The sequence below is a fragment of the Macaca fascicularis genome, chromosome 7 (genome assembly GCF_037993035.2).
Source record: "Macaca fascicularis isolate 582-1 chromosome 7, T2T-MFA8v1.1".
Classification (NCBI taxonomy): Eukaryota; Metazoa; Chordata; class Mammalia; order Primates; family Cercopithecidae; genus Macaca; species Macaca fascicularis.
In genome coordinates, this window is record NC_088381.1 from 74,706,558 (window position 1) to 74,724,853 (window position 18,296).

Here is an 18,296-nt window from a genome sequence, read left to right on the forward strand (position 1 = left end):
TGCTGATTCCTGTGGGTGGGGAATCAGCTCAGGAAAGGCCCTTGCCCAGGCCCAAGTCTGCAGTGAGGGGTGAGGGAATGCGGGCTCAGCGGACTTCCTGGCCAATCCCAGAATTCTCTCTGGTCCTCAGGCCATGGATCCAGGACATCGAGGGAGCCAATGCCAAGGACCTTTGCAGCATCTCTTCGGTTGTGTCCCTGTCTTTTGTACCAACAGGTGAGGTGTCCCCTCAAAAGGTAGAGGAGAGAGGTGGGGACAAGTCTTCTTGGAAGGCTCCCCCAGGCACAGATGTTGTAAATGCCTTTCCTCACATCCTCACCCCCTACCCCTGTAAGCAGGTCCCCAGGAAGACTGAGTCCTGGGGTCCCCAGAGTTGCCCATCATGGCACCAGGGGCATAGCCCAGAGGGAGGCAGGGGAGCTTGGAGCTACTGTGGACACTGGCACCTCCCTACCCCATGCCTTTTCTGCCTGCAGGTGAGAAACCATGTAAGCAAGTCCAATTCCAGCCCAACACAGTGAACACTTTGGCCTGCCCACTCCTCTCCAACCTGGCGACTCGACTCTGGCTGCACAACGGGGCCCCTATCAATGCCTCGGCTTCCTGCCATGTGCTACCCACTGGGGACCTGCTGCTGGTGGGCACCCAACAGCTGGGGGAGTTCCAGTGCTGGTCGCTAGAGGAGGGCTTCCAACAGCTGGTAGCCAGCTACTGCCCAGAGGTGGTAGAGGACGGGGTGGCAGACCAAACAGATCAGCGTGGCAGTGTACCCGTCATCATCAGCACATCGCGTGTGAGTGCACCAGCCGGTGGCCAGGCCAGCTGGGGTGCAGACAAGTCCTACTGGAAGGAGTTCCTGGTGATGTGCACACTCTTTGTGCTAGCCGTGCTGTTCCCAGTTTTATTCTTGCTCTACCGGCACCGGAACAGCATGAAAGTCTTCCTGAAGCAGGGGGAATGTGCCAGCGTGCACCCTAAGACCTGCCCTGTGGTGCTGCCCCCCGAGACCCGCCCACTCAATGGCCTAGGCCCCCCTAGCACCCCACTTGATCACCGAGGGTACCAGGCCCTGTCAGACAGCCCCCCGGGGGCCCGAGTCTTCACCGAGTCAGAGAAGAGGCCACTCAGCATCCAAGACAGCTTCGTGGAGGTATCCCCGGTGTGCCCCCGGCCCCGAGTCCGCCTTGGCTCAGAGATCCGTGACTCTGTGGTGTGAGAGCCGACTTCTAGAGGACGCTGCCCTGGCTTCAGGGGCTGTGAATGCTCGGAGAGGGTCAACTGGACCTCTCCTCCGCTCTGCCGTTCGTGGAACACAACCGTGGTGCCCAGCCCTTGGGAGCCTTGGAGCCAGCGGGCCTGCTGCTCTCCAGTCAAGTAGCGAGGCTCCTACTACCCAGACACCCAAACAGTCATGGCCCCAGAGGTCCTGGCCAAATATGGGGGCCTGCCTAGGTTGGTGAAACAGTGCTCCTTATGTAAACTGAGCCCTTTGTTTAAAAAACAAAATGTGAAACTAGAGAGGAAAGAGACAGCATAGAATGCAGCGCACACGGCCGCTCCAGTTCCCAGGGGCACTGGGGATGCTTCCAAAGTGGTTGAGACAGAGTTGGAAACCCTCACCAACTGGCCTCTTCACCTTCCGCCTTATCCTGCTGCCACTGGCTGCCCTGTCTCACTGCAGATTCAGAACCAGCTTGGGCTCCGTGCGTTCTGCCTTGCCAGCCGGCCGAGGATGTAGTTGTTGCTGCCATCATCCTACCACCTCAGGGACCAGAGGGCTAGGTTGGCACTGCGGCCCTCACCAGGTCCTGGGCTCGGACCCAACTCCTGGACCTTTCCAGCCTGTATCAGGCTGTGGCCACACGAGAGGACAGCGTGAGCTCAGGAGAGGCTTAGTGACAACGTATGCCTTTCCCTCAGAATTCAAGGAAGAGACTGTTGCCTGCCTTCCTCCATCTTAGCGTGAGAACCCGTGTGTCCCTTCCCACCACATCCACCCTCTCCATTTTTGAACTCAAACACGAACTAACTGTGCCCTGGTCCTCTCCCCAGCCCCCAATTCACCCTCCATCCCTCACCTTCCTCCACTCTTAAGGGATATCAACACTGCCCAGCACAGGGGCCCTGAATTTATGTGGTTTTTATATGTTTTTTAATAAGATGCACTTTATGTCATTTTTTAATAACGTCTGAAGAATTACTGTTTAATCCTGGCTCTTCCTCTTCAAGGATAGTTGCTTTTTGAGGTTGGTCTAGTTCTCTGAGTTCTGAGGGGTTCTGAACCTTCTCTGTGCAGGGTCCAGTGAGCCAGAGTCAGCCTAGCCTGGCCAGCAACATCTCCCTGTGGGGCAGCTCTGAGGTGGGGAACTTAAGCCACTGATAGGCAGAGGCAGGGGGTTCATTGCATTTACCTCAACCCCTTTATTCTGCATCCCCAATTCAGTTTAGCAAGGGTAGGGACACAAGGGTTGGGATGGGATGGGATGGGGGCCCTTTGTTAAAGTTTTTAATTTTTCAAATCGTGCAGTAAAATAGACTTTATTGATGTACGGTTCTTTACATCTTGACACCTGCAGAGACTCATCTAACCACCACCCCAATCAGGATACAGGAGAGTACCACCCCTCCTGCTGCCCCTTCATCCTCACACCCTCCCACGGGGACAGCCAGCACGGGTGTGGCTTGACTTCCCACTGGCCCCTGCTCGATATGCTGCTTATTCCTAGGATGATCGAAGGCTCCTAGAAGAGAAGTCCAGTCCTTCCTCACACCATGTATCTCATATCACACACAGGGTCAAACTTCTAAACCTTTATTACTGATTAGTACAAACACAAACGGAGCAATGACAATGGTAGTGAGGAGAGGCCCTGACAAGGAGGGCTACCCCTGCCCGGGGTGAGGCTGCACAGTGCCAGCTCCAGGCTGGGCCAGCGTGGTCTGCGCTGGCAACACAGGCTTGATCTTGGCCACAGCTCAGCAGTAGAAAGGTTCTTGGACAGGGTGCCAGGACACACGCTGGGGCTGCTGTCACAGGACAATCTTAAAGGAGCTGAACAAGAGAAAAGGGGTGGGTTTTCTGCTGGAAGAGGAGGGTAGGGACTAAACCCAAACTTGACCCCCCTTCTCCCTTTAGACCCTTCTTTGGAACGAACTGTGTCCCGTGTGTCAGCCCACACTGGAAGAACTCCCTGAGACATCCAGAGGGAGCTTTCTGGACCCACACACAGGGTCAGAGCTTCTAAACCGTTATTACTAATTAGTACAAACACAGAGCAATGACAATGGCAGTGGCAAGGGGAGAGGCCTTGACAAGGAGGGCTGCCCCTGCCCGGGGAGAGACTGGCAGCTTAGCCGGCCCTGTGTGTATGGACTGGGGCTTTCTCTCACCCTGGCACCACCTCCTGTAGCAATGTCCTAGGCCCAGAGGCAGCAAATCGGGACCTGCAGGTACCCAGAATGCAGGGGCACCACTGTCATACCTGGCAAAGTCTGGAGAACGGGAGATGACGTGCTGGAACTCAGAGAGGTTGATGGTTCCATCCCTGTCAATGTCAGACTCCTCCAGGATCTGGGAAAGGGAGAGTTTCAGGCCAGAGCCCCAACCCCTCCCTCCCACTCCCAGGCCCAGCTGGGGCAGGGCCTGTTCAGCTGCTCACATTGTCGATGAGCTGCTTCATCTCAGATGCACTAAGCCGTGTGTCCTCGCCCTCTCCCGTGAGGCAGTTCACCAGCCGGCTCAGGTCTTCTCTGTTCAAGGTTCCATCATCATCAAAGTCTAGAGAACAGACACAGGAAGCCAAAAGACACGGTTGGGAGGGGCTCTGAGGTTCCACAAGCACGCCATTTCCCAAGCAGGGCCACCACAAAGCCCATGTGGGAAGGGGTGGTGTCCTGCCGGGCTGCTCCTGGTTCTCACCGAAGATGCGGAAGGCATAATGGGACTTGATGTCCGGCGTGGCTGTGTCACTGAACACACTGAGGAGGTCCAGGAAGTCCTCAAAGCTAAGGCTATCTCTGGTTGGGGAGGTGGAGAAGACCCTGCAGATTCGCTCCTTGAAGGGGTTGGCCTAGGAGAACAAACGCCACAGGATGTGGCCCAGGTCATACACTCATTAAACCCTACCAGAAACTTGAGAGAGCAGGTCACAGGACCGGCACCAGGGAGCTCAGGCTCGTGGGGGTGAACGATCAGTGCTTTGGGGCCAACATGAAGGGCAGTGGGGGCACAGGAAAGCAAACTGACCCAGTTAGGGAAAGGACTGATATGGCTTCCTGGGAGTCAAGTGTTTAACCCAAAGGCAGGTCACATACAACATAAGTGTGGGCAGAGAGGGAAGAAGTCATCCTAAACAAAGGGAACGAGATGGGCTGGTTATTTTAAAACACAAATATTTAATTGAACAACTATTGTGTTACGGGCACTGGGCCAGGCCCTTTGCACAGATATTTTGCAGCAGCCCCACGGAGTGGCAATCAGCCTCTAGAACAGGGTTCCTCAAACTTTAATAAGGTAACTCAACTCCTCTTAAGGGATAAAACTTCTCTGAACTTCCAAGATTATGTTCTAGAATCCCCATTTGAAAAGCACCATTCTAGATAATTCTGCCAGGTGATTTTGGTCAAGTCCTTGTCCCCAGAAAATTAGAACTAAGCAGAAAAATGACCAGAATGGGGCCCAGTGACCCCATGATCTCAAAGCTAGTGGCAGATGGAGCTAGGGGGTCTAGCAGGGAGGGAGTGGTGGGAGAGGTGTCAACGAGGGGAAGCGCTTGCACCTTGAGCTCTGGAAGGCTGAGAATCTGCTCGAAGGGCACTTGTGCCAGAAGTGACTGCTCCACGCTCCGCTGCTCCTGGGGAAGCAGCTCACAAAACCGCCTGTGGGCTCTGGTAGAGAGAGGGGAACTGTCGGTGTTCTCAGCGATCGGTTTCCCTGTGTGTTCATTCCCACTCCTTGCCTGCTGCTCATTATCAACCAGGTGAGGAGCTAAAACCACATGCACAGAACTTCCGAGTCATCAGGCAACAGTAAGCAAAAGGACATGTCACAAGGCAGTACAGCCTAGGAGTCTTTTCTTGCAATAAGTATTTACTGAGCATCTACTATGTGCTGGGCACTGATTCTAGAGATCCCTGAGGGATGAAGAGTTGGGGAAAAGGCCAGAAGTTGGCCCTAAAGAACTGGCCAGGCATGGTGGCTCACACCTGTAACCCCAGCACTTTGGGAATCCAAGGCGGGCGGAGCATTTGAGGTCAGGAGTCTGAGACCAGTCTGAGCAACATGGTGAAACCCCTTCTCTACTAAAAATACAAAAATTAGCTGGGCATGGTGGCAGTTGCCTGTAATCCCAGCTACTCAGGAGGCTGAGGCAGGAGAATCACTTGAACAAAGAGGCAGAGGCTGCAGTGAGCCGAGATCGTGCCCCAGCACTCCAGCCTGGGTGACAGAGCGAGACTCTGTCTCAAAAAAGAGAGAGAGAAAAAAAAAACAAAAACAGGGAGAAAAGAGCACAACCAAAAATCTCATTCTCACCATCACTCCAGGGATCTCTTGCCCTCAAAGCCTCCTTTTTAGCAGCCACCCTGAACTGTCCTCCTCCTCGGCCTCCGCCTCCTTCCCATGAGATTATCTTTGCCGCAGGAAGCCCAGGCACCTCCTCACTCAAAGTGCCCTGGCCTGCATAAAATCTGGCAAAAGGGCTTCCAGCCCAAGTTCAAATCCATTTACTCAAGAGTGTTGTCTTAAGCAGTTACCAAACCTTTCTGAACCTGTTTCATTGTCCAATACCTCTCTCCTAAAGATTAAATTAGGTAATGCAGGCAACAATGTAGCACAGTCCCTGGCACATGGTGAGTGCTCAGAAAGCGATAACGGTTACTGTATTATTCAGGTAAAGTTGGGAGAAAGAGCCAGGCTCCCCAAGGCTTCTGTGGTTTAGCCACCGGGCAAGGTCGGCCCCTGCCGGACTGGGGCAGGAAGTTCGGCAGTGCTGAAGCTAGTGGAGCTCAGGGTCAGAGAGCCTAACTTTTCCTGGAGGCTGTGAGGTGGCTCCGCGGTGCCACGCTGGGGCCTCAGGCGAGGGCGGGGAGGGCGTGCCGGGAGAAGGGCGCAGCCCGGGCTGGGTCTCCTGGCCTCCAGCTCCCGGTCCTCTGCAGACCTCAGGCCAGCCCCCGCCCCTCCCTTGGGACGGCGCCCCCGAAGCTGTCTCTAGAGGATCCCGGGGTCGCAGGCGGGGTTCAAGGCAGCACTTACAAGAGGATCTCCTGCTTCGTCAGGAACGTCAAGTCCTGGAAGGCAAAGCGAGAGCTGGCATTAGGGGACCGCTGGGAGGCCGCGGCCGCCCCGCAGCCCGCTCCGGACCCGGCTCCGGGGAACAGGCCCGCACACGAGCTCCCTAGGGCCAGGCGTCCCGCGCACCTGGTACTCGGCCAGCAGCTCCTTGGACAGGCGACTGCCCGAGCCCCCCATCTCCCCGCCTCGCGCACAGCTCCGCCAACTCGCCTAGAGACGCAGACAACTTTCTCACTTCCGCCCTTGGGCCGCGTCACTGCCCGGTCCCCGCGGCAACCGCTCCTGGGGCCACCACCCCCGGGCCCGCCCCGTCCTAAAAGCGCCCAGGCGTTCCCAGCCGGGTTTGGCAGGCGAGCCGCCGGCTCCGACCGGTCCCTGGCGAGCGGGAGGCGGGGCCCTGGGAGGGGCCCGACGCTCCGGGGCGGAGCCCAGGACTCACGGCCCCGCCTCCGGGGTGGGCGGGGGCGGGCCACGCCGCGCGCGTGCGTGCTGGCTGCGTATGCGTCACGGGAGTCGTGACCTCGCTGTGGCCCCGGCAGCGGCTGCAGGGTAAGTCGCGAGGTCCATCCGCTTCGGCTGCAGTAGGTGGTGGCGGCGGCTGCCCTGGGTGCGGTCCCGTAGGAGCGTCTGAGAAGTCACTGGAGCTAGCGTTTCCGGGAAACCTGGAGACTCGCTGAGTGGCCGAGGTCGTCGCCTGCCCCTCTGCCCAGCAAGGGCTTTTCTAGATGTTATCATCAGGCAATCGCTGCACCTGTCGCAGCCCCCAAGCCACCTCTTCCAGAAGTAACCATAACCTTGCTTCATTCTTAGGCTATTTACTGAGGACCCACTGGATGTGAAGCACTGTGCATAGTTTTCTTCGATTGTTGCAACATCCCTTGCAAGGTAGGCTCCCATTTTACAAAGATGGAAATACGTAAGTCCAAAGGGTTTTAGTGATTTTTCCGGGCTCAGGCATTTAGAAGGTGATCGGTCCAGTCCAAGGCACCTTTAAAGGCGCTCCACTGCTCTTGTCTTCATTCCAGCTGACCTGCTGTCCTTTTGACCCCATCTCACCCCTAGGCTGCTGACCCGTTTGCTCTTGTCCCCTCTTAACCTCTAGAACAATGTTTGGCACATAGTAGGCTTTCAGTAAATATTATCGAATGCATAATAAATGAATGAACGTATACTACTGCAAAAGGTAAGGATTCCAAACTGCTGGGAGGAGGAAGTGGAGGTTGTTGGTCAGGCTGGGATTAATTCTTGATCCTTCCAATCCATTATACTTGCTGATCTTTGTAAAGTCTAAATCTGAGCATGTTAATCTCAGTTTATAATCATTAAATGGTTAAAAACCCAAATCCTGGCCCTCTGTAACTGGACTTGCTCCTATTGGCTCTCTGTGTTTCAGTCACGTTGGGCCCTCAGTCCCTCTTCCATCTTATCCTCAGGGAAGCCTTTCCTGACTCCCTAGACTGCCTAGGAATCTACTTTACACTTGAAGAATACCCATTGCTTCTCCTTGGCAGCATGTGTTTAATAAGACCCACTGTATTAATATGTACATTCCATCACTGTAGAAATATTCAAGGCCAGGCGTGGTGGCTCATGCCTGTAATCTCAGCACTTTGGGAGGCTGAAGCAGGCGGATCACTTGAGGCCAGGAGTTCAAGACCAGCATGGCCAACATGGCAATACCCCGTCTCTACTAAAAATACAAAAATTAACCAGGCGTGGTTGAACCTGGGAGCTGGAGGCTGCAGTGAGTAGAGATTGTGCCACTGCAGTCCAGCCTGGGCAACAGAGTGAGACTCTCTCAAAAAAAAAAAAAAAAAAAACCTAGGGTATAGACTCATCCCAAGCTGATCATTTTTCTCTTAATAGCAGACTCTTTCTGTCCAAGAAGGAGTTAGTCTTCTGTTAGTAAAAGCTTAGGCAAAAAGCAGGAAGCTGTCATTATGTCTCCTGTACTAAATAGACCTTGTTTGCCTCTTACAAGCCAAGGCGAATACCTGGACTGCATGGTAGTAAGTATCTCTCTCTCTCTCTTTTTTTTTTTTTTTGAGACAGAGTTTCACTCTTGTTGCCCAGGCTGGAGTTCAATGGCATGATCTTGGCTCACCGCAACCTCTGCCTCCCAGGTTCAAGAAATTCTCCTGCCTCAGCCTCCTGAATAGCTGGGATTACAGGCATGCGCCACCACACCTGGCTACTTTTGTATTTTTAGTAGAGATGGGGTTTCTCCATGTTGGTCAGGCTGGTCTCAAACTCCCAACCTCAGGTGATCCGCCTGTCTTGGCCTCCCAGAGTGCTAGGATTACAGGCGTGAGCCACTGTGCCCGGCCATAAGTATCTCTTTATAGTGAAGACATGAGAGTCAGCTTTGTGCCTGGTGACTAGCTATGATCTAGATCTCTCAGCCACTTCACTTGACTCTGAATCCTTCATGGAACAACCTTCTGGTTTTCATTTTGCTTCCTGATTCATTTTGTACACTGACCAGCCAGCAAGAACCTTTTGTGCCATTTGGCACATTTCTTATTGTAAATTATTATTATTTTTCAGATAGAGTCTCACTCTCACCAGGCTGGAGTGCAGTAGTATGATCTCGGCTCACTGCAACCTCCGCCTCCCGGGTTCAAGCAATTCTCCTGCCTCAGCCTCCCCAGTAGCTGGGATTACAGAAGTGCACCACCCAGCTAATTTTTGTATTTTTTTAAATAGAGATGGGGTTTCACCATGTTGGCCAGGATGGTCTCGATCTCCTGATCTCGTGATCCGCCTCCCTCAGCCTCCCAAAGTGCTGGGATTACAGGCATGAGCCACTGCGCCCGGCCTCTCATGGTAAATTATTAAATGCACAGTCTGAATCATCTGGTAGTCCTTGGTGAATCTGGTTAGCATATTGTCCCTCCTGTACCTGATCAACTCTTGGTACAGTGATAAAACCGAACTGCTGATATACTTCTATTTTTTATTTTATTTATTTTTTTGAGACAGAGTCTCACTGTGTCACCAGGCTGGAGTGCAGTGGTGCGATCTCAGCTCACTGCAACTTCCGCCTCTTGGGTTCAAGCGATTCTCCTGCCTCAGCCTCATGAGTAGCTGAGATTACAGGCGCCCACTACCACACCTGGTTAATTTTTTTGTATTTTTAGTAGAGAGGGGGTTTCACCACATTGGCCAGGCTGGTCTTGAACTCCTGACCTCAGGTGATCCACCCGCCTCAGCATCCCAAAGTGCTGGGATTACAGGCGTGAGCCACCGTGCCCGGACTTCATTGTAATTTTCTTTTTTTCCTTTTTTTTTTTTTTTTGAGATGGAGTCTCACTCTGTCACCAGGCTGGAATGCAGTGGCACAATCTCAGTTCACCACAACCTCCACCTCCCAGGTTCAAGTGATTCTCCTGCCTCAGCCTGCCAAGTAGCTGGGACTACAGGTGTGCACCCACCACGCCCAGCTAATTTTTGTATTTTTAGTAGAGACAGGGTTTCACCATGTTGGCCAGGATGGTCTCGATATCTTGACCTTGTGATTCACCCACGTCAGCCTCCCAAAGTGCTGGTCTAGGGATTACAGGTGTAAGCCACCGCACCCAGCCCCTCATTGTGATTTTGATTTGCCTTTCCTTATTAATGATGTTAAACATCCCAAATGTGCTTGTTGGTCATCTTTATATCTTATATGAAAAAATGTCTAAGATTATCTTTTTTTTCCTCCTTGTTTTGGTTTTGTTTTATTTTTATTGTCTCATTTTAAATTTTTTCACCTGTTAGATAAGATGCTCTTTTAATAGACACTATATTAGTCATGCCTGTGGTCCCAGCTGCTTGGGAGGCTAAGGTGGATAGATTGCTTCAGCCTGGGAGGCAGACATTGCAGTAAGGTGAGAATAAGATACTACATTTTATCATCAAAATTATGCTTAGCTTCACTTTTTTTTTTTTTTTTTTTTCTGTGTGTCTTTTACTTTGCAGCTCCAGCTGAAAGGATTAGCTTCACTTTTAAACATTTTTGGCCAGGCGCGGTGGCTCACACCTATAATCCCAGCACTTTGGGAGGCCGAGGTGGGTGGATCACCTGAGGTCAGGAGTTTGAGACCAGCCTGGTGAAACCTAGTCTTTCCTAAAAATACAAAAATTAGCTGGGCGTGGTGGCACACACCTGTAGTCCCAGCTACTCAGGAGGCCGAGGCATGAAAATCACTTGAACCCAGGTGGCGGAGGTTGCAGTGAGCCAAGATCATGCCACTGCACTACAGCCTGGCTGACAGAGTGAGATTCTGTCTTTAAAAAAAAAAAAAAAAATTGACCATCTTAACCATTTCTAAGTGTATAGTAGCGTTAAGCACATTCACGATGTTGTGCAGCAAATCTCCAGAATGTTTTCATCTTGCAAACTAAGCCTCAGTACCCATTAAACTTAGCTTGACTTTTGATATATAATTTTTTATGTGTTTTCTGTTTCCTTTCTGTTTTATTAACATGAAGTTTCTGGACCAGCAGAGCTGAAGGAACCCAAACTTGGACTGAAGTGACCTTGCTAAGGTAATGCCTTCTTTTGACATCCTACCTGGGCCAGTGGCAGACCCCTCTCCCTGACAATGCTGGGTCCAGGGCCCCAGGCAGCCAGGGGAAGATGAAGACAGGCACTAATTTCCCCCTTGAAGGGTTGGCCCTGGGCACTTACACACACATTGGTGCCATCCTCACCCAAATGTTTCTATGCATGACCAGTTGGAATCACTATGGAACATGGAAAAGCTTTTCCCACAAAAGAAGTTGTCATCTTTGAAACCCTGAGCACTCTCATGCATTGGAACTCAGCTATGATTTTCTGGAGGGCAGTTTGATGGTGTGTATTAAAAACCTGAGCCATGGGAGTTTGAGACCGCCTGAACAGCATAGCAAGTCCCTGTCTCTACCAAAAATAAAACAAAACAAAACCAAAACCTGAGCCATGGACCTACTCTGACCCAGTGGTATATCAGGATTTTATTTTAAAGGAAAATAAAAACGTGACGTGTTCAATGATGAGTGTGTGAGTGTATAGGATGTTCATTGCCACATTGTGTATAATAGAATGAAACTAGCTACAACCTATATAAACAACAGTTGAAGATTGGTTTAAAAGTCAAGATCCATCTATGTATGAAAATGAAGCTAAACAAAAATTGTGATTTTTCCTTAGGCATTGTAACAAAGGGTTATAGTTTATCTTTATTTTTTCTCCATTAAAAATTTACTCAATATATGTAATTTTTAGAAAGAAAAAAATAGTTTATATATATGAGACATAAAATGTGTGTGTGTCTGTGTGTGTGTGTGTGTGTATTAGTCTATTCTCACGCTGCTATGAAGAAATACCCGAGACTGGGTAATTTATAAAGGAAAGAGGTTTTATTGACTCACATTCTGCAAGGGTGGACAGGCCTCAGGAAACTTACAGTCATGATAGAAGGGGAAGCAAACACATCCTTCTTCACATGGCAGCAGCAAGGAGACGTGCAGAGCAAAGAGGGAGGTAAAGCCCTTTGTAAAACCATCAGATCTCATGAGAACTCACTGTCATGACAACAGCATGGAGGTGACCGCCCCCATGATTCAATTACTTTCCACTGGGCCCCTCCCATAACGTGGGGATTATAGGAACCACAAGGTGAGATTTGGGTGGAGACATAGCCAAACCATATCTATCTATCTATCTATCTCATCTATCTATCTATCTATCTATCTATCTATCTATCTATCTATCTATATATTTTTTGAGACAGAGTTTCGCTCTTACTGTCCAGGCTGGAATGCAATGGCGCAATCTCAGCAGTGCCCGGTGGCACATGCCTGTAGTTCCACATACTTGGGATGCTGAGGTGAAAGAATCCCTTGAGCCTGGGAGGTCCAGGCTTCAGGGAGATGTGTTCGCACCACTGCACTCCTGCCTGGGTGACAGAGTGAGAACCTGTTTCAAAACAAAATAGGCCGTGGCTGGGCGCGGTGGCTCACACCTGTAATCCCAACACTTTGGGAGGCCGAGGCTGGTGGATCACCTGAGGTCAGGAGTTCAAGACCAGCCAGACCAACATGGTGAAACCCTGTCTCTATCAAAAATACAAAATTAGCTGGCCATGGTGGCAGATTCCTGTAATCCCAGCTACTTGGGAGGCTGAGGCTGGAGAATCGCTTGAACCTGGGAGGTAGAGGTTGCAGTGAGCCAAGATAGTGCCATTGCACTCCAGCCTGGGTGACAGAGTGATAAGTAAATAAATAGGCCAGGCGCGGTGGCTCAGGCCTGTAATCCCAGCACTTTGGGAGGCCGAGAGGGGAGGGTCATCTGAGGTCAGGAATTCAAGACCAGCCTGGCCAGTGTAGTGAAACCCTGCCTCTACTAAAAATACAAAAATTAGCCGGGCCTGGTGGCGGGTACCTGTAATTCCAGCTCCTCGGGAGGCTGAGGCACGAGAATCACTTGAACCCGGGAGGTGGAGGTTACAATGAGCCAAGATCGCGCCACTGCCCTCTAGCCTGGACAGAGTGAGACTCTGTCTCAAAAAAATAAAAAACAAATATCTGGGCATGGTGGCTCATGCCTATAATCCCAGCACTTCGGGAGGCCAAGGCAAAGGGATCACTCGAGGTCAGAAGTTCAAGACCAGCATGGCCAACATGGTGAAACACCATCTCTACTAAAAATACAAAAATTACCCAGGTGTGGTGGTGCCTGCCTGTAACCCCAGCTGCCCAGGAGGCTGAGGCGGGAGAACCGCTTGAACCCGGGAGGCGGAGGTTACAGTGAACCGAGATCACTGCCACTGCACTCCAGCCTGGGTGACAGAGTGAGACTCCATCTCAAAATAAATAAATAAATAAATAAATAAATAAATAAAATTAAAATGTCTAGAAGTGGGTTACCATCATGTGTTTTTCACCTTTTATGATTATTTTAGGTCAGCTCTATGGCTCTTCCACATGATTCAAACGAAACTTCCTATTTGCTACCTCCAAACAGTGAGGACTGGGACCGGCAAGCCATTCCTGACTTTGTTTATGGGCAGAAGGATCTCATGGCAGAAGGGATTCAGTGGCCAAGGAATGCACCTGGCGTCCTGGAAGCTCTGCCACAGTCTCCGTTTGATGCTGCACTCTGCTCTGCCTGGAAGCAGCGGGTGGAGCTGGGGCTGTTTCGCTACCGCCTACGGGAGCTACAGACACAAATCCTCCCTGGTGTGGTGGGTTTCGTGGCTCAGCTGAATGTGGAGCGTGGTGTGCAGAGGAGGCGCCCACAGACCATCAAGAGCGTGAGGCAGGCATTTGACCCTGAACAGTTCAACTTCAACAAGATCCAGCCCGGAGAAGTCCTCTTCCGTTTGCACCGGAAGCCTGATCTCCCTGGGACTCTCCTGCAAGAGGATATCCTTGTGGTGATCAACGTCAGCCCCTTGGAGTGGGGCCACGTGCTGCTGGTGCCTGAGCCTGCCCGCGGGCTCCCCCAGCGCCTGCTGCCCGGTGCACTGAGGGCGGGGATTGAGGCTGTACTGCTGAGCTTACACCCGGGCTTCCGTGTGGGCTTCAACAGCCTGGGAGGCTTGGCCTCCGTGAACCACCTCCACCTACATGGCTATTACCTGGCCCACAGACTGCCCGTGGAGCAGGCGCCAAGCGAGCCCCTGGACCCTGGAGGCCATTTGCATCTGCTCCAGGGCCTCCCAGCTCCGGGCTTCCTCTTTTACACTCGTGGGCCAGGGCTGGACTTGGAGTCCTTGATATGCAGGGTATGTCGGGCCACTGATTATCTGACTGACCATGAGATTGCACATAACTTGTTTGTGACCCGGGGAGCTCCGCCAGGAAAGACATCACCTTCCTCAGCCCTCACAGGGGTCCGAGTAATTCTGTGGGCCCGGAAGTCCTGCTTTGGGATAAAGGATGGTGAGGCTTTCAACGTTGCCCTCTGTGAGCTGGCTGGGCACCTCCCTGTCAAAACATCCCAGGACTTTAGCAGCCTGACAGAGGCAGCTGCTGTGGCCCTCATTCAGGACTGTCGGCTGCCCCCATCCCAGGCAGAAGAGGTACAGGCAGCACTGGTGGCCCTGATGTCCCAGAAAGAGCAATAATACTTCTGGATGTATTTATGTTCTTTTCTTCTTTTCTTTTGAGATAGGGTTTCACTCTGTCACCCAGGCTAGAGTGCAGTGGTGTGATCCCGGCTCACTGGAGCCTCGACCTCTGGGGTGGAAGTGATCCTCCCACCTCAGCCTCTTGAGTAGCTGAGGCTACAGGCATGCACCACCACACACCTGGCCAACTGTTTTTTAACAATTAGGTGATTTTGTATTTTTTTTACATAGACAGGGTTTCACCATGTTGCCCAGGCTGGTCTTGAACTCTTAGGCTGAAGCAATCCTCTCACCTCAGCCTCCCAAAGTGCTGAGATAACAGGAGTGAGCCCTTGCACCTAGCCTGGATGTATTTCTTTTCTTTCTTTTTTTTTTTTTTGAGACAGAGTCTCGCTCTGTCACCTAGGCTGGGATGCACTGGCACGATCTCGGCTCACTGCAACCTCCACCTCCAGGGTTCAAGTGATTCTCCTGGCTCAGCCTCCCGAGTAGCTGGGACTACAGGCTCCTGCCACCACGCCCGGCTAATTTTTTTGTATTTTTAAAAGAGAAGGGTTTCACTGTGTTGGCCAGGCTGGTCTTGAACTCCTGACCTCAGGTGATCCGCCTGCCTCGGCCTCCCAAAGTGCTGGGATTACAGGCGTGAGCCACCGCGCCCAGCCTGGATGTATTCACTTTTTACCTGATGAGTCCCTTTCCAGAGCGCTGCCCATCATGGTCATTTGGACATTTATTTTCATGGCTGCCTTCTCACCTATCTCAGCCTAAGAAGAAGGATAAAGAAAGAACTAATAATGATCTTTTTAAAGGGGAGCTGATAATGGTCTCTTTAAAGGGGAGAAAGCCTAGAAAAATTCTACTGAGTCAGACTTCATGAATGTATCTGCTACCTCTCCCCGTTCTTGATCAAGCCCCAGTGGTGTTAAAAAGGAGTGTGTGTGACAGTTACACACTCCCGACTTTATATTTGGACTTTGTCTTTCTTTGATATCAAATGTTAGCAAGGTGATAGTGCATGTGCCTCCAGCATTGAGCTGCCATTTCTGTTCTCAGCCTCTCCGTTTATTCCCCTTTGCTCACCACTTATTTTTATTTCTTCATCCCTTCTTTCCATTTAGCCCTGCTCCACCCAAATGCCCCCCTCCACTTTCCCGGCCACCTTGAGCTTTCCTCTAGCCCCCAACACTGAGTTGAATGCTCTTCACTGACATCATCTGATATAAAAACACAGTGTCGTCACAATTTCCCAGGTGCATGCCTTTTTTTTTTTTTTTTTTTTTTTTGTAAGGCTGGGTGCAGTGGTGCAATCACAGCTCACTGTAGACTGGAACTATTGGGCTTAAGCTACCCTCCCACTTCGGCCCCCTGAGTAGCTGGGATGACAGGTGTGCACCATCACACCTGGCTAATTTTTTTAGTTTTTTGTAGAGACAGGGTCTTGCTATGTTGCCCAGGTTGCTGTCAAACTCCTGGCCTCAAGAAATCCTTCCACCTTGGCCTCCCAAAGTGCTAAGATGCCACCACAGCTTGCTTCAGGGTTTTTTGTTGTTGTTGTTGTTGTTGTGTTTTGTTTTGTTTTTTTTGACACAGGGTTACTGTTACCCAGGCTGGAGTGCAGTGCTATGAACACAGCTAACTGTAGCCTCAACCTCCTGGGCTCAAACAATACTCCCATCTCAGCCTCCCTAGTAGCTGGGACCACAGGCATGTGCCACCACACCACCCTATTTTTCGTGGAGACAGGCTGGTCTTGAACTCCTGGCCTCAAGATCCTCCCACCTCAGCCTCCCAAAGTGCTGAGATTACAGGCATGAGCCACTGCACCTGGCCTGAGTTTTTTTTTTTTTTTTTTTTTTTTGAGACGGAGTTTCGCTCTGTCGTCCAGGCTAGAGTGCGGTGGCGCGATCTCCGCTCACTGCAACCTCTCCCTCCCAGGTTCAAGCGATTCGGCCTGAGTCTTCTTAATACCCCCATTCAAAAAAGGGGATGGAGACTGACAGTTTGTAATTTGTTCAAAGTCAGACAGCTGGAGTTGGGACTGCAGCACAGACAGGTACCAGAAGATGAGCTGGGACAATGTGTGCTTGTGACCGCCTCTCCAGTCACTGGTTCCCATGGTAGGTAGTGCTGTCCTTAACAGTTTGCCCTTCCTGAGCCCCAGCCATCCCTCTCGGGGTCTTTCCCAAGCACTTTAGAAGCTCCTCTTGATGTAGACACAAAATCTAGAGCTAAGTCGTTGTTCCTCTGTCTGCATCTGAGTCAATGTGGGAAATTTTTTCTTTATCTCATTGCTTTATTCTGCCCTGTTACTCCAGAGATTTCCACACTGGTTCCAGAGGAACCAGTCAGTAGACACTATTCTAAGAGAGTATGTGGGTGTGAAATCCCATTTTCCTTTTAGCTCCCTTAACTGTTATACAGCAAGTAAAAGAAGTCTTGGGTTGGCCGGGCACAGTCACTCACACCTATAATCCTAGCATTTTGGGAAGCCAAGGCAGGCGAATCACTTGAAGTCAGGAGTTCGAGACCAGCCTGGCCAACATGGTGAAACCCCATCTCTACTAAAAATACAAATATTAGCCAGGCATGGTGGCAGACACCTGTAATCCCAGCTACTTAGGAGGCTGGGGCAGGAGAATCGCTTGAACCTGGAGGCGGAGGTTGCAGTGAGCCAAGCACGAACCATTGCACTCCAGCCTGGGTGACAAGAGTGAGACTGTCTCAAAAAAAAAAAAAAAATTGCTGAATGGTGGCAATTCAGGCGAGAAATGATGGTCCAGATCCTAGAACAGTCCCTAGAACACTAAATTGTTTGTTCATGCAATGAGTGTCCTGGAAGTCAAGGGACTGCAGAACATTTCCAGGAGGACCATTTCTTTCTTTCTTTCCTTTTTTTTTTTTTCTTCTTTTGAGACAGAGTCTTGCTCTGTCATCCAGGCTGGAGTGCAGTGGCACAACCTCAGCTCACTGCAACCTCTGCATCCCGGGTTCAAGCGATTCTCCTGCCTCGGCTTCCTGAATAGCTGGGACTACAGGCGCGCACCACCACACCCAGCTAATTTTTATATTTTTAGTAGAGACGGGGTTTCACCATATTGGCCAGGCTGGTCTCGAACTCCTGACCTCATGATCCACCTGCCTCAGCCTCCCAAAGTGCTGGGATTACAGGCATGAGCCACTGCACCTGGCCAGATATTTGTTTTTTTAAATACGAGTTCTCACTCTGTCACCCAAGCTGGAGTGCAGTGGCATAATCATAGCTCACTGCATCCTCTTAACTCCCATGCTCAAGAGATCCTCCCACCTCAGCCTTCCTAGTAGCTGGGACTACAGGGCCAGCCACCCAGCCTGGCTGATTCTATGAAATATTTTGAGGAGATGAGGAAGGGTGGTATCTTTCAAAGTTCAAAGTGATTTTGGAATATAAACAATTTCTTTGGGTTGAATTACATAGAAGTTTATCATTAACTTATGTTCCTATGAAACATGAATATGTGGGCAAAGAAATAGTTTATCTTGATAGACAATAACAAAAACAAAGTCTATGAATTAGAGAATGTCCATGCCTTTTTAGGCTGGGCGCAGTGGTTCATGCCTGTAATCCCACCACTTTGGGAAGCCAAGGTGGGCAGGTCTCTTGAGGCCAGGAGTTCAAGATCAGCCTGGCCAACATGGCAAAACCCCGTCTCTACAAAAAATACAAAAATTAGCCGGGCATGGTGGTGCGCACCTGTAGCCCCAGCTACTTGGGAGGCTGAAGTGGGAGGACTGCTTGAGCCTGGGAGGCTAAGTAAAGTTGCAGTGAGCTGCGATCACACCACTGCACTCCAGCCTGGGCTACAAAGCAAGACTCTGTCTCAAAAAAATAAAATAATAATTTTTTTAAAGTTCATGTATTTTTAAGTGTT

General features: G+C 50.9%; 3 protein-coding genes and 1 pseudogene across 18 annotated transcripts in view; 3 read left to right on the top strand and 1 right to left on the bottom strand.

Moving 5' to 3' along the window:
• SEMA4B (semaphorin 4B) overlaps nucleotides 1-2,183 on the top strand; it is a 43,888-nt gene extending 41,705 nt beyond the window's left edge. For all 8 annotated transcript variants that reach the window (XM_073996717.1, XM_073996715.1, XM_005560508.5 and 5 more), the window contains 2 exons: nucleotides 131-216; nucleotides 477-2,183. In XM_073996717.1, the coding sequence (XP_073852818.1) occupies nucleotides 131-216; nucleotides 477-1,216 (826 nt within the window). In that variant the 3' untranslated portion in view covers nucleotides 1,217-2,183. The remainder of the gene's footprint in view (nucleotides 1-130; nucleotides 217-476) is intronic.
• LOC102119001 (uncharacterized) lies at nucleotides 1,412-2,183 on the top strand (annotated as a pseudogene).
• Nucleotides 2,184-2,796: 613 nt separating this feature from the next.
• CIB1 (calcium and integrin binding 1) lies at nucleotides 2,797-6,525 on the bottom strand. Its single transcript, XM_005560511.3, has 7 exons — nucleotides 6,419-6,525; nucleotides 6,254-6,288; nucleotides 4,779-4,887; nucleotides 3,920-4,070; nucleotides 3,660-3,778; nucleotides 3,483-3,571; nucleotides 2,797-3,052 (listed from the first exon to the last, which is right to left on the bottom strand). The coding sequence occupies exons 1-7, from the start codon at nucleotides 6,467-6,469 to the stop codon at nucleotides 3,031-3,033; spliced, it is 576 nt and encodes a 191-aa protein (XP_005560568.1). The 5' UTR covers nucleotides 6,470-6,525; the 3' UTR covers nucleotides 2,797-3,030.
• A 264-nt stretch (nucleotides 6,526-6,789) lies between these two features.
• GDPGP1 (GDP-D-glucose phosphorylase 1) lies at nucleotides 6,790-15,630 on the top strand. 9 transcript variants are annotated; one of them, XM_065548433.1, is made up of 5 exons: nucleotides 6,790-7,177; nucleotides 8,999-9,118; nucleotides 10,072-10,161; nucleotides 10,766-10,822; nucleotides 13,219-15,630. In XM_065548433.1, exon 5 carries the CDS (start codon nucleotides 13,228-13,230, stop codon nucleotides 14,383-14,385), a length of 1,158 nt encoding a protein of 385 aa, XP_065404505.1. In that variant the 5' UTR covers nucleotides 6,790-7,177; nucleotides 8,999-9,118; nucleotides 10,072-10,161; nucleotides 10,766-10,822; nucleotides 13,219-13,227; the 3' UTR covers nucleotides 14,386-15,630. The 9 variants fall into 9 exon arrangements, with proteins under 9 accessions (XP_065404505.1, XP_065404507.1, XP_065404508.1 ...); XM_065548435.1 differs by lacking the exon at nucleotides 10,072-10,161 and having other exon boundaries at nucleotides 6,790-6,978; nucleotides 7,103-7,177; XM_065548436.1 differs by lacking the exon at nucleotides 8,999-9,118 and having other exon boundaries at nucleotides 6,790-6,978; nucleotides 7,103-7,177.
• Nucleotides 15,631-18,296: the final 2,666 nt, after the last annotated feature.